The sequence below is a fragment of the Pundamilia nyererei genome, unplaced genomic scaffold, assembly GCF_000239375.1.
Source record: "Pundamilia nyererei isolate P.nyererei 1_Seehausen unplaced genomic scaffold, PunNye1.0 scaffold00179, whole genome shotgun sequence".
NCBI lineage: Eukaryota > Metazoa > Chordata > Actinopteri > Cichliformes > Cichlidae > Pundamilia > Pundamilia nyererei.
Window position 1 is genome coordinate 1,108,232 of NW_005187580.1, and position 23,419 is coordinate 1,131,650.

Genomic DNA, 23,419 nt, shown 5'->3' on the forward strand with positions numbered 1-23,419 from the left:
TAACGTCGTCTCTGTAGCGCCGGAATGAAATAATCATTAAATAATTATCCAGGTTATTGTAAAACACGCTTTTCACAACATTTCACTATTTTGTTTTAAATTCCTACATAATTGTGTTTTTTAAAATATTTTTTCAATTTCATATCTAGTAAAAAAAAATTACATTTTAGTACGTTTGCGTTTTGTTCCGGAGTTACGACGGTCAGTCGAAAGCCATCCGGAAGGATCCCGAGAATCTGATTATCGTCATAGCAAAACTAGATACCTAAACTTGTGATCATAAAAAGTGTTGTATTTTACAATAAAAGACAAAAATAATTTCACAAGAAAGGACATTTAAACGACACGCAAAATGTCGTCGGAGGAATTCGAGAAGTTGCACGAAATGTACCGATCGTTGTACGAGGAGCTGAAGCTGATGCCAGATAAGGCTCAGAAATCTCACGGAGGTAATTGCTTGCTCATAAAGCCCAGATCAAAATAACTACGCCTTAGAATATAAGTTATGTGCTTTTTAAGTAACACTTGTACTGTCACTCCTGCAGAGGAGAGGAAGAGGCTGGTGAGGACCTTCGATGAGAGACATGGGGAGGCTGATGAAGTGGTGAGCTGTTTATCTTTTTCCCCATTACAGCTAGCTAAAGTTCACTTGACTACTAGCTATGACATTTTCATGTGAATACACTTAAATTGAGCTTGAAATGAACTTTTTAAGAAATTTTCCACCAGGGAAATAGTGAATTATCAAAATAATACACGCGTTTGTTGTGCAAATAACACTTGTTCAATACAAAATGGAAACATAGTGTACGTTTTACCCCCCAAAAGGAATTTTTCGCTTGTCCAGTCTTTCTGGTAACCACAGTGCATTTCAAGTAAAACAGTGAAGTAAAAAAAAAACAACTTTTATTCTTTTCATTTTGTTGACACAAACCTTTTATAATTGTTATTCCATCTTTTAACATCAACATATTTTAAGTAGTCATTTAAGAATTATGCACTGCAAATTATGTCCCACAACATATGTGCAGACCTATTACCAATACCTGTTTAACCTGGAAAAGGACGGGACAATGAGTGACATGGCAATGATGATGTTTCATGATTGAGTCTTGTGCTAGCACCAGCGTTGGATATTTACTTATACATATTTTGTTTTTTTCCTCCAAGATTCTGACCTTGTTACCTATATTATTAAAATCTGAGTGGTGTTTCTAATATGTTGGCCATCACGTGTATAAGAATAAAACCGAAATAGAAGAACCTCTAATTAAATTTAGTATTCTAAGTATGCCCCATTTTTAACTGTGCATGAATTCAAATGTCACTCAAATGTTCTGGCTTACGAAGGTTAAGCCTAAACTAGTAAATAAATTGATAATATATGCTTGTTTCTATAGAGTAAGATCCTTTTCTGTCTTTTTCTCAAACAATAACATTTTCTTGTCTTTCTCCAGTTACAAGGAATGGAAGAGGAGCTGCGCGTTGCCCCTCCGTCCTATCGAAATTCAATGAGCACAAAACTGCGTATGTACCGGCGAGACCTCGGCAAGCTTCAGAGGGACATGAAAAACTCAGCACCTGGCTTTGGCTCCTCGTACAACACAGTGCCAGGAAATCATGGCATCTACTCTTCACAAAATCAGCACAGTGTGAGTTAGGGGCTTTGGGGTGCTTGGGTTTGCTGTTGCAGACGTGTGACAGGCCCCGTCACGCGTCTGTTTCGATGCACAAAACATTATTTTATGTTGCTGCTGTTATGTCAAACTGCATTTCTGGGGTAAGATTTTTTCTGGGTGTGTGTTTTTTTTTCTTTCTCTTTTTGCTGAAGAATATCAGTGCGCTGTAACATAAGAAAAAATGCAAATAGGAGACACACAAATTAAGAAAACATCTTCATCAATTTGAAACCAAATCCTCTGATCTTATTAAGGCTTATTTTTCAGCAGCACTTACAGATCCAGACTGTATTAGACTGAGAAAAATGTCAACCCTGTTTCCTAGTGATCGTTGTGGATGTCTATGTAACTGTATTTCCAGAATAAATCTGCTTAAACTTGGTTTCATTTGTCCCTTTTCCCCATGTTTGCAGACACACCTGCAGTCCCAGAGAGCATTGCTTCTTCAAGGTACGGATGCTCTAAATAACGCCAGCCAGAGTATTGAGCGCAGCCAGCGCATCGCTGCTGAGACGGAGCAAATTGGCACAGATATCATCGAGGAGTTGGGAGAACAAAGGGAACAGCTGGATCGAAGCAGAAACAGAGTGAGCTGAGAATCATTATTACGCTTGTATTCTTGTACTGTGCTGTGCAAAAGTCTTTAGCCACCTGTGATGTCTATTTGTCACTGACCTATGAATCGTTTAAGCTTAAAAAGGCACCTAAATCAGAAATCAGAAAGGCTTTTATTGCCAAATGTTGAGCGGGTTTACAACATTAGGAAATTGCTGCGGTCAAATCAAATGATGAACCAGTGTTGATGTGTCTACACGTGACAACTTATCACAAAAACACATTATTAGTTTCTAATTTTTTTAGTTAAATATGGAAAAATGCCAAATATAACACAGTTCAACAGGCATAAAATAATATTTTTGCACTAAAAATGTGATTTCCAAAGAGCTACTAGCTGTCAGCTTGACATATCTCACTATCCTGTGCAGTCCTTAAAAAGTTTAATGTAACTAAAACTTTAAATATTAACTTCCAAGCTCATTAGCATTTTAAAAACTCTGTTTTTACCTTATGTGCTGTATTTTCATGCATGTTTGCACGTTTTAATAAATCGATGCATATATTTCTTTCCTTCCTACAAAACTATAAAGAAACGAATAGTGGCTCAAGACTTTGGCACAGGACTGTATGATGACCTGAGATTAGTAGGTTTGTTAAAACTCTTCTGTTTTGTTGTTTTTGTAGCTTGCGAATACTGGAGAGAACCTGAGTCGTAGTAGAAAAATTCTTCGTGCCATGTCAAGGCGGTAAGTGCACCCTACAAAGACGTCTTACACCACAGTAGTTCCTTATTTTTTTGTGTGCGTCTCATGATCCTGATGATTGGGGTCTCTTTTAAATGTTCTTGGAACATTTGAGCACATTGAGTGTAAGCATCTTATTGTTGCTTCTTTTCTGTCTTACAGGCTGGTGACAAACAAGTTGCTACTGGGCATCATCATTTTAATGGAACTGGCCATTCTGGGTGCTGTGATTTACCTGAAGTTTTTCCGAAAATGAGCAGACTTACGTTTAAGTTGTGGATCCAGGGCAAACTCAGACTTTGTCTCTACTGACTATCCAGTAGCAATAATAACACTGTCCTGCTGTTTTCAGCTATCTGTGTCTGTGATGGCAATGAAGGCCTGAACTCTGACAGGACATTCTGTCCATTATTTGATGTGAATGGCAATTTGCCAACTTGCTAATGGACCAAACCTACAGAAGCTCTTTGAACTTAGATTTGCACTGTCACTTGATGCCATTGATGTCCTGCAGGATGAGGATCTGGACTTGTCTGCTGGCTGTTACAGATCCCATGGATGATTCTTTGTAGCATCTTAGCTGAGTCAGAAAACAAGCTAATTGAGCCCACATGTCTCTCTGGGTGAAAGCACTTGTGAAATGTGACTGAAAGTTCTAGAAAGCTATAAGTCTCAGATTGGGTTACAAAACTGCTCAAATTCAACTGCTGATGTATGAATATCTTTTACAATATGATGAAAAAGCACCTAACAAAATACTTTCTTTTCTGTGTTTAAGTGGTTGTGTGCTTAAAAAAAGACTTAAGTTTTAAATGAGATATATCAGTGAAATAAATTAATGCAATGTCTTAATACAGTTCATGCAAAATTACTGTACGATTCAAAAATCACTGTTATAAATAGGTTTTTGGTTTCCGATTTGATGTCTTTCGCAACATTAAAGTTGATCTTTAACCTCAGTTTGCATCTGATATTTTTAAGGAAGGAAGCCAAACAGTTAAGAAAAATACTCTGAGGAAGCCCTGATCAGGTAATAAAGGGTAAACAGCACCTGTTACCATAGAGTTGATTCTCAAATAACTGACCATATGGTGATTTCCAGTGGTGTTAAGGGAAACGGTACACCTGCTGCAATGTTTTTCTATTCCATCATGCCCACCTGGTGTGTTCTAGAGTATACAAACAAGTTTGGTGACCTGGTTATGTATGACAGGGACATTGTAGAAAGAAGGAAATATAATTTTAATATGTTAAAATATTACCTTCGAATTTCTTCTAGGGTTTTATAACCTAATTTAAAATAAATCTCTTTCAACAAAAAGCCAGGATGCTGTATAAAATACAAATGCAAACAGAATGCAGTGATTTAGTTAAAAAATAATACTCAGATAACTTTTCCATTTTTTTCCGTGCTCACATGTGTCCAACAACGAAATATGGCAAATATTTTCAGTGTGACATGTTTGGATTGCAGGCAAATATTTTCAGTGTGACATGTTTGGATTGCAGGCAAATATTTTCAGTGTGACATGTTTGGATTGCAGGCTGGCTGGTTTAGCACTTTCGAGTAGGTACGGATACATATGCTACTGTCATACATACAGGGTGTGTTTGGGTATGGTCTTTCTGAAATACGAAAGATCTTACCCGAAAAATACTATGTTCCTGTGCTATTTTTTTTTTAAAGAATTAATATGACTAATATCTTTGGTAAATCCCCAGCTTGGTGGGGAAATGTAATGATTTCTATTTAATCATTCTATTTCACAGTGGGGCGTGTTGACTACTCTTCCAGTCCAATGTACACCATAGAAGAGTAACCATGAGGTTCAGGTTTAGGTTGATTAACGTGAAATGTGGTAGGCATTCATGTTCATCCTCAAGGTGATTCTTTGGTTCTTCATTTATTGCATTCATCAATTAAAGCAATATATTACTTTGATCACAAAATAATGAGGAGATAAGACACACATAGAAACAAACAAAAAATTTTAATCATATTAAAGGAAGACCAAAATAGAAGCTCTTTGTTACAAGGACAATAGTCATTCAGTAGCCAAATTAAACAAAACATAGATAACAAGCCATACTTTAGTTCACGCATAATGATTCAAATAGTTATTACTTTTTCCAGGGATGCTGAAATAGTGGTGCACAAATCACTATAGTCCATGTATTGATTCACAGTAAAAATACAAAAGTAAACTCTAAAGAAAATACAGTAACTACAACTATCACAGAAGTGATAGCATACTTCTAGTTTAAACTAACTGGCACAGCCACAAAACAGTCTAAAGTAGACTGTGAACTTCAATCGTCCATACTCAATACTTTTTGTACCGCTGATGCACGCTAATTCTCTCATAAACCAAACATGATAGATACTTGGCAGCTGTGGCAACGCACACCTAAGATTAACCACCCACCCATCATTTCTTAGCCACTTATTGGAGGTTTGCAGTGTGCTATCAGAGATAGCCAGACAAGTTATTACACATAATAATAATAATAATAATAATAATAATAATAATAATAATAATAATAAAATAAGTTAGTATTGCTGTATCCCCAATAGCTGTATTGGTGTCTAAATTCTGTCAAAGACGTTTCTCAGCATTATCAATATGAAGAAAGATTATGCAAAGCCCTTTCGTAGTTTCATGAATCCCGACATAATTTAGCTTTCAAAGTGAAAGACCAAGCAGCAGAAGAAAAAAACAAAGCTTTAAACTGTCACCTTTCAAATAGATATAGTCTTTGCAGTATTGTATTTAAATCTGTGGAATGGTCAGGGATGACAGTGTTGAAGTCCATAGCTTTGCTTCATGCCCTTAGAGGCGAAGCTCTGTGTCGTTTTTCCCAGGGGGAATTTCGTCCATGGATGTGTGAGCGCCTTCTCTCGTCTGTCCCAGTGATGATGCAATGACATCAACTGCTAACGTGGCAGTAGCCTCCACAGCTTCAGGACTTGCCCCAAGGTCAGGATTTACTTCTACCATGTCCATGACTGACAGCAGACCTGCACACCAAGATGATGACAAGTTAGATTCGAAAGCCAGACAGTCAAAGACCTTTAAGAAATCTAGAAAAGACCAAAGGAAATGAAAGCCATAACTGTAGTGATCTGTACCTGTGTTATGAATTTCCTCTGCGATGTAGATTCCCTCTCTGTAGGTCAGACCTCCATTTACCGGTGTTCCTGTGGCGGGAGCCAGAGACGGGTCGAATGCATCGATGTCAAAGCTCAAGTGTATTGGTCGTTGTTTTCTGTCAGGATGGTAATAAAATTCAACATCTCAGTTCAAACATCTATAACTGTTTTTTGTATAAATTAAAAATTGAAAAATTAAGAACATTTTTAGTGTTATCATTTTAAAATCTATAATAATCACAATCTATTAATAATAATACCTTGCCAGAAGATGGTCGAAAGTGACTTCCATGACCCTTTGGATGCCTAGTCTGTCGATATCTCTCATGGTGAAATACTGGATACCGAAGCTCTTGAGGAATTGGCTGCAATGCACAATTTTAAAACACATCAAGACCTATGTTTCAGAGTGCACCCCAGTTTCGTTTACTAAAACGTTTTAAATGTAAGTACTTACTACTCCCCAGGGTCAACATCCCGCAGTCCAATGTACACCAGGTCTCTTGAGCTGAGAAATGGCTTAGTCCAGGAGAACCCAGGGATATCTGGCATCTGGTGAGTGAAAAGAGGTTGTTTAATATGTCATACAGGATACTAAAAAAGCAATAATACTTTTTTAAATTAACAGAATCCCTTTTGTAAGTAGTGTTTTAATATATCTTTAGTGAAGCTGAATGTTTTTCCTCACCTTGTCTTGCAGCTCTTTGAGCATGAATGCCACAGGTTGGCCATGGAGGTTTCCTGAAGGGGAGGTCATAGGGGTATTGATATCTGCATGAGCATCAACCCAGATAAGGCACAGGTCAGGACTATGCTGGGCATGGCCGCTCACTGATCCAACAGCAAGGCTATAACAGAAGTAGAGCAGCTTTAAAGATATCTGTGCAATGGATTCATAATATTAATACAAACACTGGACTTGTTGTACAGAGTAGGCTATCTTGTAGTATTGCCAATATTTTCTGTTCCTACCTGTGATCACCTCCCAGCATAAGAAGAGTGTGGCCAGCACTGACAGCATTCCTCACTGCTGCAGACAGCTTTTTATTTGCTGCACCCACAGTCCGCGGGAACTTTACATCCATGTAGGGCTCATCCTCCTCCAGGTGTTGGAAGTTCAAATCCCCAAAGTCATGGACAGAAAAGTCTAAAAACACAACAACAAACATCCATACATTTAAACTACTTTGTGCTGTGTCACATTTGCTGCAGTTTAAAATGACTCATTGAACGGGAGTGCACTATTTTCTCAGGAAATCTGAACAAAGGAACTGGTAACCTGACGGCTTCAAACAGCCTGAGGATTTGTAATTAGCAGACGTGGTATGTGCAGGTGTCAGTTAGGCAGCCTACATAATCCGTAGCTCCCGTGACTTAACACGCGTTTGTCTGACCTTGCACTCTCATGGGTTTGAGTCATTCAATGCCAGTGGAACTAGTGACGGAGCACTTTCCATTAGTCTTGTTTCCCACATCGGGTCAGGTTTCAGTGACTGTAGTTTGCCTTATACTACGTGGTTGCAGAAGATTTAAAAGTTTAGATATAGACAGCGAAGTAAACAAGTGAAGTGTTTCACCATATTAGGGTTCATCCAGCTATATGAGCCTTGATGGTAGTGTAGTATTACTCTGCTGATCCAAGGGTGACCAATGCGGTTCATGACCATTCGTAGACAGGACAGGAATAGCCCTTGTTTGATGCAACAGTGAGCATCTCTTGCAAGACAATTCATAAGTTTGTCAAAGGGATGAGCTTTTAAATTTTAAATGCAAGATTACAAGCGCTATTATTCATATGTAAAGGCATGTTAAATATTTGTAAATGCCAGTGATTATTGGTTTGATTATATCTATATATTTTTAATTGAAACAATTTGTACAAATTGACAGGAAACCTAGAGAGTGTGAAGATGTAAGAGTACATGGCAGCTACTTCTCTTAGTGTTTGGTTTCATGTGTCCTCCTCTGTTAGTGACATAGCAGCTAGATCTTATTTCATTGCTGCCAATTTGGCCACCAGGGAATTGATTCCTGGCCAACATTTTACATTAGATTACATATATTCAGGTTTTATTTTACTTTTTATAAACCACCTTGTGATAAACATCAAGGTTGTTACTATAAAACTTACAAAAGTATCTTTGAGATTCAGCAACGTAAGAACAAACTGATAAGTGTGTGTATATATATACACTCATTTGATACAGTTCAAGGTATTTTGGACAATATAGTCATATGTAATTGTGCAGATCCACTTAGTGGCCATACAGAAACTGAAAGTAAGCCAGTGACGCACTGTATAATTTATGTGTAACACAAAGGGAGCGCTCTTCCCTTTGCACAACATGTTTACGCCTCATGAGCTGATGTGTGGAACAGAACAAACTGGATTACCTGGGTAGTTAGGTAAGGGAAGTTAGGAAGTTACAACCTAAAGGCCTGCATTAAGCTGCCATTGTCACACACCTTCATTGGTTTTTCTGTTATATTTATAGAGGCAGGAGCAGTTTGCGGTGCAAATGGGGATTCTGGTGAGCTAGGAAGTATCACGACAGCAGATTTCCATTTCATGTTACTTTTTGGGCAAAATTTCAAGACATTACTTTGGACATTTTGAGTATATTTATTAAGCATAAAACAGATTAATTTGAACTACCTTTACTACAATAATTAATGGAGGCCATCATGATTTACATTGTGTTTGTTCCATGCACAATATTAATCTACATTAACCTGATCACTCCAAAGGTAATTAACTATGTCTGGATCACAGATAGAATTTAAGTACCCTGGGATAGCTGTGACCTTATCATGGCCTGTTAAGAACTGGCAGGCCCTCCTCTCTTTATTCATGAATCCTTAGTGGAATTTCAATAACAATGGCACCTCGCTGACATGCGCACAGAGGGGGTTCTTTTCACCTGCTGTGCCTTTCACGTTAAAGGTACCACTTCTTTTCACACCGGACTGCGTGGGAGTTTTCATTTGGACCACATAAAAAGTAAAAGTGTCTGTCACTGCAGTGACGACATAACGGAAATAACACCGTCATCTTCATTCTGGGCTCTTTCGAGCATGTGCCAGAACGGCGGTGGGGGGTTGGGGGCAAGAATGAATGAGCAATAGGTGTAATTTCTCACGAGAAGAGCGAGACGCCGGCGTGCCATGTTGACAGTTATCACAATGTCCGCCTGTATTGTCTCGTCTTTCCGTCCTATGCATGAGTTTGTAGCCATTATACAATAACATTTCGACGAGGATTAACATCAAACATCGGAGAGGATGTTCGAGGTTTCTCTCTTTGACTGGCTTTAATATGGCATTAAACATGCACAAATATACATTCGGGAGCCTATAAATAAGTCTAGTTTTACATCCTATTTTATTACACGACGTTTTATCCTGTAAAACTAATGACGAAAGCCTCAAACTGGACTCGCGCGTAAATCACTTTGTTCTCCGAAACATGTGCACCAAATCTCTCTCATTGGTTACATATCATTTGTTTATATTTACTTTCTCCCGATTATGTAACAGACTGACTGACGACCGAGCGCTGAAGATATGTCTGTCTAAAAGTCTGCCGGGTTAAGCTGCAGGTTACACCCACCGACAAGTTACATAACCCAGCACCACCGGCAGCTCCAAGATTACGACACTTACCAAAATTTGAAAGCCTCTCCATGAGCCCCGCATCCCTGATGACTTTAGGGCCATGCTCCACACCTCTCTTTTTCTGTAGGGAAGAAAACATGGGAGTTGTTAAACTGTTAAAGATGATAGGCTCTTTAAAAGTAATGATAATATTAAAAAAAAACCCTCAATATCTTACTTGTCCTTTTGAAAACGGAGCGCCAAGCACGGCCACCGAATGAGCTCTGCTTTGCTGGTAAGTATGGTTGAAATGACGGGAAGAGTGGGAAAGACGGGAAAGTGCTCCTCTCAAAGCCATTCTCGGAAATTAAAAGTCGCCCCGGTCACAATGAAACCGACTCGGAGTCGACGACTCGGAGACGAAAGCTCAGTGAGATGTTGCGCCCGAGGATGCTGAACGTGTCGTTGGTGCAGGAGAGGCGGTCTTAATGACTCGTCAATCTACTGAATATTTATGAGACTGTGACTCCGACAACGAATACGAAGAGATCGCCTCTTAATTCAGTCATAAAATTAAAAAAAATATATCTCTGCCACCTACCATAAAAAGCGTAATTTCTTTTAAGCGTTTGCAATGTGTTCTGAGTTTTTATTACCGAGGCACGTCTTGATATATATACAGCGTCTGACGTCAGGTTGAATGACACACCTTCGTAGTAGCCAATAGCAACTATGGAAGGAAGTGGGTTCGCTTTTAGGCGTGTCCTGGAAACTGATGTGGGCCAAGGGGTGTTTTGTGAAATGTTGGGACGCACTGCTGCAGTGTCATCAAAGTGGAAATTTCCACAGACGCAGCGTAGTGTAATGATCCGCTTGTTTACATTAAACGCTCTTGACCGAGGTGTTTGTCCACGCGTGTTCTAAAGCTCCTGCCAAAACATATCCCACTTGATTTCTGGCCAACATAAAAACATGTTATTATCTGGGTTAGTGTATTATTACGGGGTTTATCTTTCACCACCGCAAGAAATTTCACACTGTAAAGCAATAACAGAATCTCAAGTGCAAGTTATCATAGGCAATTAACTGAAAGTAAAATGGACTTAAACAGCAAAGATTTCTAATATATATAACGAGCGATTGTTTTATTATTTATGTTTATTTACTTGATGAATTGCAGTTAGTTTATAATTATAATTTTATTTTACAAGTAAAGGAACACAGTGCTTCGCGGACTTACTCTGTTTCCTGTCGTTAACGTGAAACTGCGGTTTATTACTGTTAATTCGTTGTTGTAGTCTTGTCAGGCTATGATGAATCCACTATATCTTATCTTTATGTACTCAGATTATCTTCCAAGCACGATGCACGGCGTTCAGCTGAAATTATTTACATCACAGGCAACACAAAGATAGCTCGGAATCATTAACATGGGCTATTGTGGGTACAAAGTAGTGCATTTCTAAACTTCAAGCCTAATTGCAAATCCTAACCCTAATCCTCACCCTAACCCACGGAGCGGTTCTAGGCGAATCAAGTGCAAGAGTTTTTCTTCTGACGTCATTAGCCCACCTCAGATGCATGACTGTGGCATGACTCAGTGAACAAAAATGAACATACTGTACTACGAAACAGAGGTTAATATTAAGGTAACTTCGTGATTAACCCTGTGGTGTCTGTACTATGAAGGAGGTTCACGTCTTAACAGGGTATATCACTATGGTAACTAATGAGCAATTTTATTAATACGGTAGCTCCTTTCAGGTCTTGTTGACCAAGGCGCATTCAGATAGTAGTTTGATGCTACTGTACTGTACGGGGATGTTCATCTGGAGCAGCTTTGTTACTTTCATTTTGTATGTGTAACCTCTTCATATTTTTCTAAAACTCTTTATTCTTCCTTTGTAATCACCTGTTCAGCTGGTATACAGTAATCAATGTGAATGGGCCCCTTAACCTTTTTATCACTTTTTAAAAATGGGACCAAATAAATTATCTGTATATAATCTTCTTCTATTGCACTCACTGCTCTTGCACGTCCGATTAGATGTAAACTGTATTTATACATGTGTAATGGCAATAAAGATGAATCCTAAATATTTTTCTTATCCTCAGTAAAATGTAAAATTGGAAGTGAAAATAAAAAAAGTCCAAGGCCTCTCTGTCGTTGCACAAACAAATTAAAAGGAACTTTCACGTGATCGAAATGAACACTTGGGTGGCACCGAAACATGTTTGTTTTCTCTCAGCAAATAGTCTACGGTCACGATTTTGCTCTTGAAAGAAAATAAAGGAAACGAAAGGGAAAGTACGATTGTAACATCACATGAAGACATGCTCAGTCATGCCACTGAGATACTCATCTTATCATCTTCCTAGTTCTGGTAAGGCTGACCGTAAGCGACTGGTTCTTGTAAAACAGGGTCCTGTAGTTACAAATTTACGAAAGTAAGACTTTAGCGCCACCAAGCGTCTAAAAGTAGAGATACAAAAGTTATATTGTTCTTTTTTTAGCCCTCAGTAAGGCTTGCCAGGAAAAACCTTGGATTGGATTGGATTTCATCCTGATGTTCTGGGTCCTATTTGGACAATTATTGGAGACTAGGGACAAACCCAAGCTGGGACTTGAAAATTCTTTGTACTTTGAGTACTGTGCAAAAGTCTAATTTCTTCATATTTTACTAGGAAAATGAGAAGTAAGTACAGCAATGACTGTATCATTAGTTACAGACCATTAGGAACAAATTTCAGGTGGGCCCTTGCCGATTTATTTTCATGGGCAGGCTTTTTTCTTCTTCTGTGTCTTCTGTACAGGAACCTGTTGTTTTCAGCAGCACTTGTGAGTTCCTGTACTCTTCATCTGTTGCACTTGTTGTGCTTGTATACAAAACTTAAGCTCAGAAACTCAGACAGGGCATCCTAAAAGCACACATTCATGATGTGTCCACTTAAAAAAGAAATAAATGCTTGTACAATTCTAATGTGCTTACGTGTTCCTTTATTCTTAAACACAGGCTGAACATTCTCAGGTAAGATTTCTTGTAATTTCTTTAGGTAGCCTTCAGGAATAGTTCTCCAGGTTTCTTGAAAGACATTCAAAGTTCTTCTTTAGATTTCCATTCCACTGAGATATTTTCTGATGAGGCTTCAGTGAACAGCAGCTGGATCAACTGAAGGGCTTGATGCGTCTCTCAGGTCCTGTATCTGGTCTTTGCTGGAATTATTTATCTGTTTCTTAAGGACATGATATTCAGATACTGTTCATTTGCTTTAGATAGATTTTCTGCAAAACATGCAGAGATATGCCAAGTTTTCAGCTAATATATATATCTTTTTGTAAATCATTGCTGTTTAAGTTTGTCAAACTGTGTTATCTTTGGGATTTTTTTTTCTTTTTTCTTTCTTTTATTTTTTATTAAAAATTACAATAAAATCTGCCTCCTTAGATGCAAAATACAGAGGAATGTAGGATGGCTCAAGGTTTTTGCACTGTATATAACTAGACACATAGTGTATAGTAATTTGCAACAAATTATAAATGTTATTCTGATTGTATCAGTCTTAATTTTCATTAACTAACAATGTAATCCACATTTCTCATAGAAAACATTTACAAAGTGCGTAGCTGTGGCTACAATGTAGCTTGCCATCACCAGTGTGTGAACAGGTGGATGACTGAATGTAGTGTAAAGCGCTTTGGGGTCCTTGGGGACTAAGTAAAGTGCTATACAAATACAGGCCATTTACCATTTACTACACAAATAAATATGTATATTTAATTTGTTCTATAAGAACAAATTCTATGATCAACCCCTTTTTATATTTTAGAATCCTTTGTCATATTTTTCCCTCTCTATTTTTTTCCACATTGAAAGCAAAGTTCAGATAACTGTTCTGTTTTTTTTTTTTGGTTTTTTATTTTTTATTTAGGACACGCGGGTGTGTTTCCTGCCTGCCAGACTAAAAACAGGGCAACAAAGAAAACGTGTGACGATGTCTTCCCATGATTCATTTCGGAAAAGAATCGGTCCCAGTTATTTGTATCCGTAGAGGTTCTCGTTGCTCACCGATGAAAATTACAACGCTAATCATTAGCGTTGGGCTTTTCTGTCAGTTGACTTTAACTGGGCTTTATTTGGACAGTTAACTCCGTAATTAGGCTCCAGTTTTATTTTACTCTTGGTGTACCGGGTAGGTAAATCCGTGCTTGACCGCTGCAGCTAATATTTAGCAGCAAGGCCACAGAGTAGCGTTAGCCAGTCTCAGCTAATTTAGCTAGTTAATGTGGCTGCTTTTACGTGGGTGAGCAGATATCCTACCTGCTCAGTTGGTCATACTAACGATCATTTTGTCTATCCTTGTGAAAAATACTACTGTCATGATCTTAACAAAAGCCCGAGGACATAAAGAAATGTTCCTCTGCTGTTTTGCTAATTTGCTAAATATCTTTTCTCCTCTGTAGGTAGGTTTCTGGAGTCTTCAGGATGTCGTATCCTCCTCCGATAAACCGCCAGCAGATTGGTATCCCACAGTTACCACCTAGGATCCCCCCTCCACAGTATGCAGGCTTTGCTCCTGCAGTCCCACCAGGTATTGAAAAGTTTTTTAAACTTGCTCTGTAGCCTTTTTAAGGAACACACTGTGAAGTGGCAGCTCTGTGACATTCAAGGAAAAGCAGCAGGGTGATCTAAATCTACAACCACATAATGTGGGTGAAGCATCAGTTGACGGTAGAATTTCTTTGAAAATGAGTGCACATAGATAACTGTTGAGAAGTAAGATACCTAAAGGCCCAATAAACTGACATAACTTAATACCCCAGAGAGAGAGATTGAGGAATGTTACAGGAAAATTACCTTAACATTTAATATTCAGAAAATTAAATGTTAAAATTGCAGATCACTTTTTTTGATATTGGCTTTGGGAATTTTACATGCAGTTATGTATATTATCTGTTATAATATACATAACACCTGACTGAGTGCTGTATTTTGTTTCTGTTTTCAGGGACTCCTATGATACCGGTTCATATGGGTGTAGTGACCCCCACACCCACAGTGAGTTCGAAGCAGGAGCATTCTGAATAACCTACCTACTATTAAAAACATACTTGCACATATTAACAATGATGCCTGGTGGAATTCTTTTTTTTATTATTATTATTATTATTATATTATATTGTTAAAGAATAAAACCCCTATGCTCGCCATCGGTTGCTTGTTGTATTTGCATTTTTTTTGGTTTGCTTTGGTGTTACTCTGAATAAGAGTTACATTTGCATACATCAAATTTATTTTGCAGGTGCTCGTTCCAGCCACAGTTGCTGTAGCACAGAAGCCGATGACTCCGAAGAAAGAGCCTGGCACGATCAGAGCCAAGGATACGGAGGACGGTGGCGGCCCCACCACCACTGTATTTGTGGGGAACATTTCTGAAAAGGCATCTGACATGTTGGTCAGGCAGCTTCTGGCTGTAAGTTTACTGTTACTCAACTGGAATAATCCGGTTAATGTACGTTAGTGATCTTTTCATGTGAAACAATTATCAATTTGGTATAAAATCTGTCTGCAGCTAGACAAATCTTTATTTTTTTTATGAGAGCACTTTAAATATTTAGAGGTTGCAGTCATAATAATATTTAAAAGATGACAGTGGTTCAGGAGTTGCAGGTGACAGACATTTATTCTTGTTTTAGTCAAATGCAAATCTCCAACGTATAATAAAAGTAAAAAGGAGTGAGGTTTTCATCATATTTGATCACAAGTATTGTTATAGGGATACAACAATAGTGTTTTATATGTGATAATTTACTTGTTAATTATTGTAATTATCTGGACTACTAAACACAAAAAATCCTTGTTTTCTGTTCTCTTTGAATATAGAAATGTGGTATTGTTCTAAGCTGGAAAAGGGTCCAGGGTGCCTCTGGGAAACTTCAAGGTAACAGCACAAAAACAAAAGCACATTTGAAACCTTTTTTGGTGTTTGTGCATGGGATGGTGCACAGGGATGACACTCCTAGAATTTTAAATCCTGTTAAACATACTTACCCTCTTATTTATCATGCTTAAAGACCTATTTTCACATGTTAATTTTATGTATGTGGTTTTTGGTCATTTCTCTGGTATAGTCAGTCAATCAGTGATTTGGAGAATTAGGACATTTGAAATTGAATGTCAGATTCTTGTTTTTCCCCATATGTTTACTCCATTTTTTTTCTAACAAAAAAAAGTTATCAAATATCTTCGTGAGCTGAATTTGAAAACCTTGTGAACTAACTTTGTTTTCATCTTAACTCCTGCAAGCTTTTGGTTTCTGTGAGTATAAGGAGCCTGAATCCACACTGCGAGCCCTCAGACTCCTGCATGAGTTGCTCTTGGGTGATAAGAAGCTGTTGGTGAAGGTCGATGCCAAGACTAAGGCTCAGCTAGATGAGTGGAAGGCCAAGAAGAGGAGTGCAAATGGGGTATGCTGCTCATCTGTCTTTTATTTTGACTGTTCCTTTTCTTTTGGAAGCTACATTTAGAGGTCACCACAGTGGCTCATCTGCCTCCATCTCATCGTATTCCTAGCGTCCTCCTCTTTCACACCAACCCACTCCATTTCCTCTTTTATTAAATCCACAAACCTCTTCTGAGGTCTTCCTCTTTTATTCCTTCCAACTTAGCAAGCTGGCAGCCTTACCTCTCTTGTCTCCAAACCTTTCTCGATCTAATCAATAGGGAGTCGGTGGCAGCGGGAAAAACGGGGATGAAGACGAAGAGGAGGTTCTTGATGAAGAAACCCTGCGTAGAGACCAGGCTGTGAAGGGGGCAATAGATGTCCTCATCCGAGAGTATGCAAGTGAGCTTAATGCTCCCTCACAGGATCCTGACAGTCAGCCTCGCATCAAGAAGCGGAAAGAGAAGAAAGAGGAGGTAGTCTTTGCATGATGCACACGGGGAGGAGAAGGGGCTGGAGCATGGCTCTGGCTGTTGTAGTATTTAATTTTTTTTTTGGAGTGCTTAGTGTGTTTGTTTCCTTTCTCTCTTCACTTTGTGTAAGGAGGATATCAATGCCATGGAGATGGAGGATGACAAGAGAGACTTGATTTCCAGAGAGATCAGTAAATTCCGGGACACACACAAGGTAATGTATCAGACTGCTCTTGTTACTGTGTAATTTAGGTTTTGAAGAAGAAATCCTCCACATTTGTTAGTAGAAATTCCTCTAACGCAAAATGGATCTGCAGTTTAAGACTATTCTGTTTCTGTCAAACAAAGTCTTTTGGTAGTCAGTAAGTTCTTAGAGTAGCTAGTGGAATTCAAAGGGTACAGAACGTAGTTGATGTTGATTTATGATCCATTAATACTTCAGCCACCGATTGATTACTTTATAGTACATGTCAGTATTTCCAAACTGGCCACGAGTTGTCACTGTTCACAGTACTGATTGAGACTAAAATATTTCGCTCTTCACAAGCTAAATTCATCACACAGAGTGCATGGACACAATGTGAAATTCCAACCAAAGCTAATCTATTGATTAAACCCCACCAATATGGTAGAGTTCATTTGGTGACTAGAGCAAGATGAATCTCAGAATCTCAGCTTTGGGAAAAAGTTGCGAGGATAGGATGTAAGTATGATCTTTTATTTCTTCTCTACTCATTTTGGGCGCTCCCTTCTGGAGGGTTTGCAGAGGGGCAGCTGGCTCTCAGTCGACTTGCACTAAGGTTGTCAAAAAAAAGTGATGCTGGACAAATTCCTAGCAGGTTGTGATTACAGTGAATCATGTTTAAGAAGGTCGGGCAGCTCAGTGAACCTCTGCATGTCCTCATATGATAAATAGCGTGTTTGAAAAACACACAGAGCCTGAAAGAGCCTAACCACTGCAGCAGTTTGAACTGCAGCCTGTAGTATTACTGAAGCAGGGAGCGCCCCTTCACAGCACTCTGCGGTCTGAAGACTTGCAAGGTAAGTAATTGCTTTGCTGTTTCTGTTTTTTTTTTTTGTTTTTTTTTTGTTTGTTAACCCTTAGAAATTTACACCACAATGAGACAATGCATAAATAAAGTATGCAAACATAAATAAGGAGGAATAAGCTGCAGGGATATTTTAGCATGAATACCATTCAACTGTTTTCTTTGTCGCTTTTTAAAACAAGGTTCTCTTATCAGTATTTTTAAAAGAAGTTATAGGGCTACTAACGAAACCCAAAACGTTGTGACTTTGTACTGGAACTGAGGACAATTGATGTTATATACTAAAAAAAACTTCCATCAACAAAGGGGAACAAGCCTCACACCACATCAAACACACAGTATGTTAGGAACCTGCTCATGGCAATGTTTTAAAATTGTTTTCCAATTAGTATGTTTCAAACTCACTACTAACTAGTTTAATACAGGAGGTAAGTTGTAGGTAGGTTAGGGAAAAACTGTTTCAAAACAAATAATGTGTATCTGTCAAAGCCCTCCCTTCGGAGCGAAGGTAGAAATGCTAAAATGGTGTGCAGACTTTAGCAGACTTGAGTTAAATTACAGTTTTGTAGTTTCCTCCTCTGTGGTCCTTTTTTTTTTTTTTTTCTTTTTTTTTTTTTTTTTTTTTAGTTAATAGCTGTCAGACCCACATTTAACATGTGGTAGTTTATGTTGTTAACCAGTCCAGATCCACAAAGCTACCAGCTGGTATATATATATTTTTTTTAAATCAGCCACAGGTCTGTTTGAACTGTGGGTCTGACTCTGAAGGGTTTATTTTTTTTCCTTTTTTATTTTTTATTTTTTATTTTTTAAATTGGGTTGGTGAGACCAGACAGACACCACAACCTGGCGGTAAGACTGCTTCACTAATTTCTTTGTGGCAAAATGAAATGCAGTATTTGATTTGCATTGACTTTAAAAACAAACAGATGTGGATGCTATTTATGTGGATGAGTTGTAATAAGATGAAACTGCTTCGCAGGAATCGTTTGGACTTCTTTTTTTTTTCCTGATTATATTGACTTTGCTCTTGACCTGCTTTTCCTTCTACATGTAGCCTGTAGGATGTGTAGGGGCAGAGAAGTGCTGAAACCCTAGTTCATCATCTGTAAGTTTTGCACCAGTAGCTCCAGAACAGACTGTGGAACATGATTTAAATGTTATCTAGTGAGAATGTAGAAAAATGGGTCAAACTTTGTTTACTGAGATTGTCAATGGACGGCTGTGAGAACCAGTGAGCTGTGATTGCCTTTACAGATAAATAAAATGGTGTTCAAATTATTATTTAGTAGTTTGGCTTCATACTGAAGTCCCACACTGCTCTAGGGGATCACTTGCACTGCAGTCAGGCATTGCTTTCCTCCTTCTCAAATGACCATGTAGAAAACACGTGGGGGCCGATTATGTAATTTACTTAGTTACGCCATTTGCCGTGTTAAGCTTAGGCTTGTTTTAATCCACTTGGCACCTATAGGTACAACCAGTGCATTATATAGTGGAGATCTCAAGTTTATAGTTAGATCTTCATGACCTTAAGTTAAAAAAGGTTCAAAGCTGGCTTCAGTTTGTTGTTTTTGTTTTTTTTACTTACCACAAGCCATATGAAAAACCCCATTTCCAGTAAAATCCTATGCATATGCATTTCAGGCCAAATCTGTCCCTTATCCGCAGTCACGAGTACACTTTGAATTGGAAAACATTCAGATGTTGGTTTGACCAGTACTTATTTGCCTTTTGATATCAGATAATAATCCCAGATCACCATAGAGCCCATCGTAACAGCAGAGGTTGAGTTGGCCTGTTATTTATTCTGTACAAATCTGATAAAGAAGGGAGGTCAAATACTGGAGCCAGAACAAGAAATTATCTCTTTGCACAGGAAAAGAAGACTGTAAGTGTTTACAATAACACTGGAAATGTTTCTTTGGTGAAACCCCTCATATGAGCTGTGACATCCCCAGTTTGTTAGGTATTTCAAGAATATACTGTCATTTATGGTTTTATATAAGTGTGTCCTGAAATGAGCAGTATATACATTAAACCTGCTCAGGCTGCGGACCACTCTTCCTGGAGGAAACCACTTCCTGACTTGGAGCAGCCAACCTCTCCCCAAACAATGAGTCATGGTAGAACGTGAGCATTTCTGAAACAGGCAGTGTAAACCATTTTTTGCCGATAACTTGTTTATTTATGTAATTTAGTATGATGATCTTTTTTTCACCTTTTGCATCTTCTAATGCGGTTTCCTTTTCTCTTCCCATGTGGGCTCCTGCAGAAATTGGAGGAGGAAAAAGGCAAAAAAGAAAAGGAACGCCTGGAGTTGGAGAGAGAAAGGAGGGAGAGAGACAAAGAGCGGGAGCGGGAGAGGGAGCGCCGCGATCGCGAGAAAGAGAAGGAAAGGGAGAGAGAGAGGGACAAGGAGCGGGAAAGAGACCGGGACCGCGACCGTGAGCGAGAGAGGGATCGTGAACGCGAGAGGACGAAGGAGCGGGAGAGGGAGAGGAGTCGAGATGTCAGTGAAGCTCGCAGCAGATCGAGGTCAGTTCTAATGCAAGATGGTTTGTTCTGGCTCACACACACAAACGGTTGTGACTCATCTAAAGGGCCTCTTAATTCTAACAGTTTGGAAAAGGTCGTTGGCTCCAGCTGTTTCTTACAACAGACCTCAAGGTCCACTCATAAGTTTCTCCACATGTGTTATGACTTATCAATGCATGTGGCAACATAATTTATTATCTGTGATTTAAAGATATGCTAGATATGAATTCTTGTTCCCCACTTTAGGGCTTTGCAAGTTTTTTTTTTAACACTACAATGAAAGACTCATTTGGTAGCTGTAAATGAAACCAATGAGGATTTGTTGGAGGCAGTTAAGGAACTTTTTATTTTTGGGGAGTGTTGTGTTCAGTTGATCATTTGTAGAAAATATCCATATCACAAAATAACTGATGAAAGCACTGTAGTGAAATGTATTCAGCAGTTGGCACTGGCTATGGGCAAATACCCTTGAAATGATTGCGTTTCAACTTCATTTGATATAAAGATGAACTTCACAGATCAGTAACCCATTATTATTTTAACAGAGAGAGGTCTAGAGACGATAAAAAACGAGACCGCGAAGAAGATGAGGAGGACATGTATGAGCGGCGGAGACTTGAGAGGAGGCTTAGAGATAAGGAAGCAGCTTATCAAGAAGTATGTTTATCATCTCTCCCATTTTGATTTGATGAAATGTTCATTTAAACAACTGCACATAAGCAAATTACTGTTAATGTTTGACAGATTACTGATTGGAATTTCTTTTCTGTGCCTTCTTAAAGCGGCTGAAAAATTGGGAGGTCAGAGAGAGGAAGAAGGCCCGTGACTATAGCAAAGATGCTGAGCGAGAAGAAGAGAGGCGTCGTGAAATGGTATATAAGAATGCATGCCACGCTGCATAAAACGAGTTTTAGACTATTTATTATTTCAGATATGTGGAAACAGAAGGCTTGATTTACTGTTTACTGTTTCATTTTGTGCATAAAATCAGATGAAAGAAGCCAAAAGGCTCAAAGAGTTCCTTGAAGACTATGATGATGACAGGGACGACCCAAAATACTACAGGTGATTATGTTAATTTGCATTTTAAAATGTTTTAATGCTTTTAATGCCTTTTGTCATTACTTAACGTTAATGCTAATCTTTTTATTTTTTATTTTTTAGGGGCAGCGCATTGCAGAAGCGTCTTCGTGACAGAGAAAAGGAGATCGAGTTGGATGAACGTGACCGGAAGAGGGAGAAGGAGGAGCTGGAGGAAATTAGACAAAGACTTCTCGCTGAGGGTCACCCTGATCCTGATGCTGAATTACAGAGAGTAAATCCACCTGGAACTTTCCCTAACCTCTGACAAAGACATTTGATAGACTTAGAGATCTTTAGTTTGTTTTGCAGAATTACAGCTTTTTTGCTTGTTCTGCAATGATGTTTGTGCATTTAATATTAATATGCCAGTCCACCAGTCAACAACAATATCCTGAGGTTGCTTAATGTGTTACATATTTGTGTAGATGGAAGAGGAAGCAGAGCGCAGACGACAGCCACCTCTGAAACTTGAACCGGAGGAGGATGTGAACCAGGAGAAAACTCACAAGGAGCGGGAGAAGAGGGGGTCCGGAAGGCCTGTGGAGCCGGAGCCTCAAGTTCCCCCGCAGCATTCAGATGACGATGTGGAAGAGGCAGATGAAGATGATTACCGCGATGGCGAGGACTCACAAGAAGCCAAGCCGCAACTCAAACCCGCCATGCGACCAATCACCACTGCTCCCTCTGTGTCTTCTGCCAGTGGAAACGTTACTCCAAACACCCCTGGAAATGAGTCTCTTTGTGGCATCATAATTCCAGGCGAGAACACTCCAGAGGTCCAACCTCCAGAGGAACACCGGCCCAAGATTGGCCTCAGCCTCAAGCTGGGTGAGTACAGCAACGAAGCAAAACACGCATACAGATCTGTTGTTTAATGGCACTGCTTTTTCCCAGAGTAAATAGTATTTCCTGATGATTTTTTTTTTTCCCTCCTACAGGTGCTACCAACAGTCCGAGTCAGCTCAGCGCAGGAAAGCGAAAGAAATTAGCAACTGTGGACAGTGTTTTCAACAAGTTTGATGAAGAGGAGGCAGATGAGCAGCCTCGCAAAAGGAAACTGGTTCCACTGGACTATGGTGATGATGAAAAGAGTCTGGGGCTCGATGGAGCAGAAATTTCAGGGGCCAAAGGCAGCATTAACACAGAGGAGAAACGGAAACACATAAAAAGCCTTATAGAGAAGATCCCCACTGCCAGGCCAGAGCTCTTCTCCTATCCTTTGGACTGGGCAATGGTTGATTCGGTAAAAGGCTTGGCATATTTTGAAATTGCACTTATTTTCATAGCTTGATATTTTAGTTATTGGTTATGTTTTGTTTTGATTTTCTTTCCATAGACTCTGATGGATCGCCGCATTAGACCGTGGATTAATAAGAAGATTATAGAGTACATTGGAGAGGAGGAAGCTACATTGGTTGACTTTGTCTGCTCCAAGGTCAGTTATTATCCTTTGAAGTTTATCTGTATCTTTAAGCTTGTGGTGTTGAATTGTTGGGCTTGTTGCTCACTCTAGTTAATATTTTTCTTTTCTGATCAGGTAATGGCGCATAGCACTCCTCAGGGTATTCTTGATGATGTTGCTATGGTAAGTTGAACTTTGCCTGGATCCTAAGTCTTTAAACATCTTACATATGTAATCCATCTTTTGGGACTGAAACCCACTTGAATGGTCTGTACCACACATTGTCGATTAAGTGGATGACTAACCAACAAAAATGGAAAACTGTCAGTTTAAAACCAGACTGGTCTGTCTTAAAATGGTTGGTGACAGTCACATTGTATACATCTGCTGACTCATTGAATACCGGTACATTCAGCTTTGTAATATATAGTATGTTTAACTGAACTGTTTGTCTTTAGGTTCTTGATGAAGAAGCAGAAGTCTTCATAGTAAAAATGTGGAGGTTACTGATATATGAAACAGAAGCAAAGAAGATTGGACTGGTCAAATAAGTAAACACGACTCTGACTGACTTCCTGAGCTTTCAGTTCTACTGTCTGCAGTTTTCTGGTCCAGCAGACTGTGAACATGCCCACACGGCGCTCCATTCCATCGGCAAAGAGCTGGTGTGTGTGTGTGAGTGAGAGTGTGTGTGTGAGTGAGAGTGTG

General features: G+C 39.0%; 3 protein-coding genes across 4 annotated transcripts; 2 read left to right on the forward strand and 1 right to left on the reverse strand.

The window, feature by feature from the left end:
- Positions 1 to 202: 202 nt before the first annotated feature.
- Positions 203 to 3,832, forward strand: vti1b (vesicle transport through interaction with t-SNAREs 1B). Its single transcript, XM_005746533.1, has 6 exons — positions 203 to 449; positions 546 to 604; positions 1,458 to 1,652; positions 2,093 to 2,266; positions 2,922 to 2,983; positions 3,143 to 3,832. Exons 1-6 carry the CDS (start codon positions 353 to 355, stop codon positions 3,234 to 3,236), a joined length of 681 nt encoding a protein of 226 aa, XP_005746590.1. The 5' UTR covers positions 203 to 352; the 3' UTR covers positions 3,237 to 3,832.
- A 1,120-nt stretch (positions 3,833 to 4,952) lies between these two features.
- Positions 4,953 to 10,383, reverse strand: arg2 (arginase 2). Its single transcript, XM_005746534.1, has 8 exons — positions 9,964 to 10,383; positions 9,795 to 9,867; positions 7,104 to 7,278; positions 6,820 to 6,979; positions 6,589 to 6,683; positions 6,392 to 6,496; positions 6,111 to 6,247; positions 4,953 to 5,999 (listed from the first exon to the last, which is right to left on the reverse strand). Exons 1-8 carry the CDS (start codon positions 10,081 to 10,083, stop codon positions 5,812 to 5,814), a joined length of 1,053 nt encoding a protein of 350 aa, XP_005746591.1. The 5' UTR covers positions 10,084 to 10,383; the 3' UTR covers positions 4,953 to 5,811.
- A 3,334-nt stretch (positions 10,384 to 13,717) lies between these two features.
- Positions 13,718 to 23,419, forward strand: rbm25a (RNA binding motif protein 25a). Of its 2 annotated transcripts, none has more exons than XM_005746536.1 (18): positions 13,718 to 13,916; positions 14,188 to 14,315; positions 14,733 to 14,782; positions 15,027 to 15,197; positions 15,608 to 15,665; positions 16,031 to 16,191; positions 16,448 to 16,642; positions 16,770 to 16,853; positions 19,964 to 20,226; positions 20,772 to 20,883; positions 21,009 to 21,098; positions 21,218 to 21,291; positions 21,391 to 21,541; positions 21,735 to 22,137; positions 22,248 to 22,552; positions 22,646 to 22,744; positions 22,847 to 22,894; positions 23,170 to 23,419. In XM_005746536.1, exons 2-18 carry the CDS (start codon positions 14,210 to 14,212, stop codon positions 23,260 to 23,262), a joined length of 2,463 nt encoding a protein of 820 aa, XP_005746593.1. In that variant the 5' UTR covers positions 13,718 to 13,916; positions 14,188 to 14,209; the 3' UTR covers positions 23,263 to 23,419. The 2 variants fall into 2 exon arrangements, with proteins under 2 accessions (XP_005746593.1, XP_013769689.1); XM_013914235.1 differs by lacking the exon at positions 13,718 to 13,916 and adding an exon at positions 14,009 to 14,027.

Coding starts and splice junctions, on each gene's coding strand:
- arg2 (XM_005746534.1), bottom strand. CDS start 10,083: ATGGCTTTGAGAGGAGCACTTTCCCGTCTTTCCCACTCTTCCCGTCAT. Junction 6,248..6,391: donor TTCGACCATCTTCTGGCAAG/GTATTATTATTA, acceptor CCATCCTGACAG/AAAACAACGACCAATACACT. Junction 6,000..6,110: donor AGAGGAAATTCATAACACAG/GTACAGATCACT, acceptor CTTGGTGTGCAG/GTCTGCTGTCAGTCATGGAC.
- rbm25a (XM_005746536.1), top strand. CDS start 14,210: ATGTCGTATCCTCCTCCGATAAACCGCCAGCAGATTGGTATCCCACAG. Junction 21,099..21,217: donor AAGAGAGGCGTCGTGAAATG/GTATATAAGAAT, acceptor GCATAAAATCAG/ATGAAAGAAGCCAAAAGGCT. Junction 21,542..21,734: donor CTGATGCTGAATTACAGAGA/GTAAATCCACCT, acceptor ATATTTGTGTAG/ATGGAAGAGGAAGCAGAGCG.
- vti1b (XM_005746533.1), top strand. CDS start 353: ATGTCGTCGGAGGAATTCGAGAAGTTGCACGAAATGTACCGATCGTTG. Junction 450..545: donor GGCTCAGAAATCTCACGGAG/GTAATTGCTTGC, acceptor TCACTCCTGCAG/AGGAGAGGAAGAGGCTGGTG. Junction 605..1,457: donor ATGGGGAGGCTGATGAAGTG/GTGAGCTGTTTA, acceptor GTCTTTCTCCAG/TTACAAGGAATGGAAGAGGA.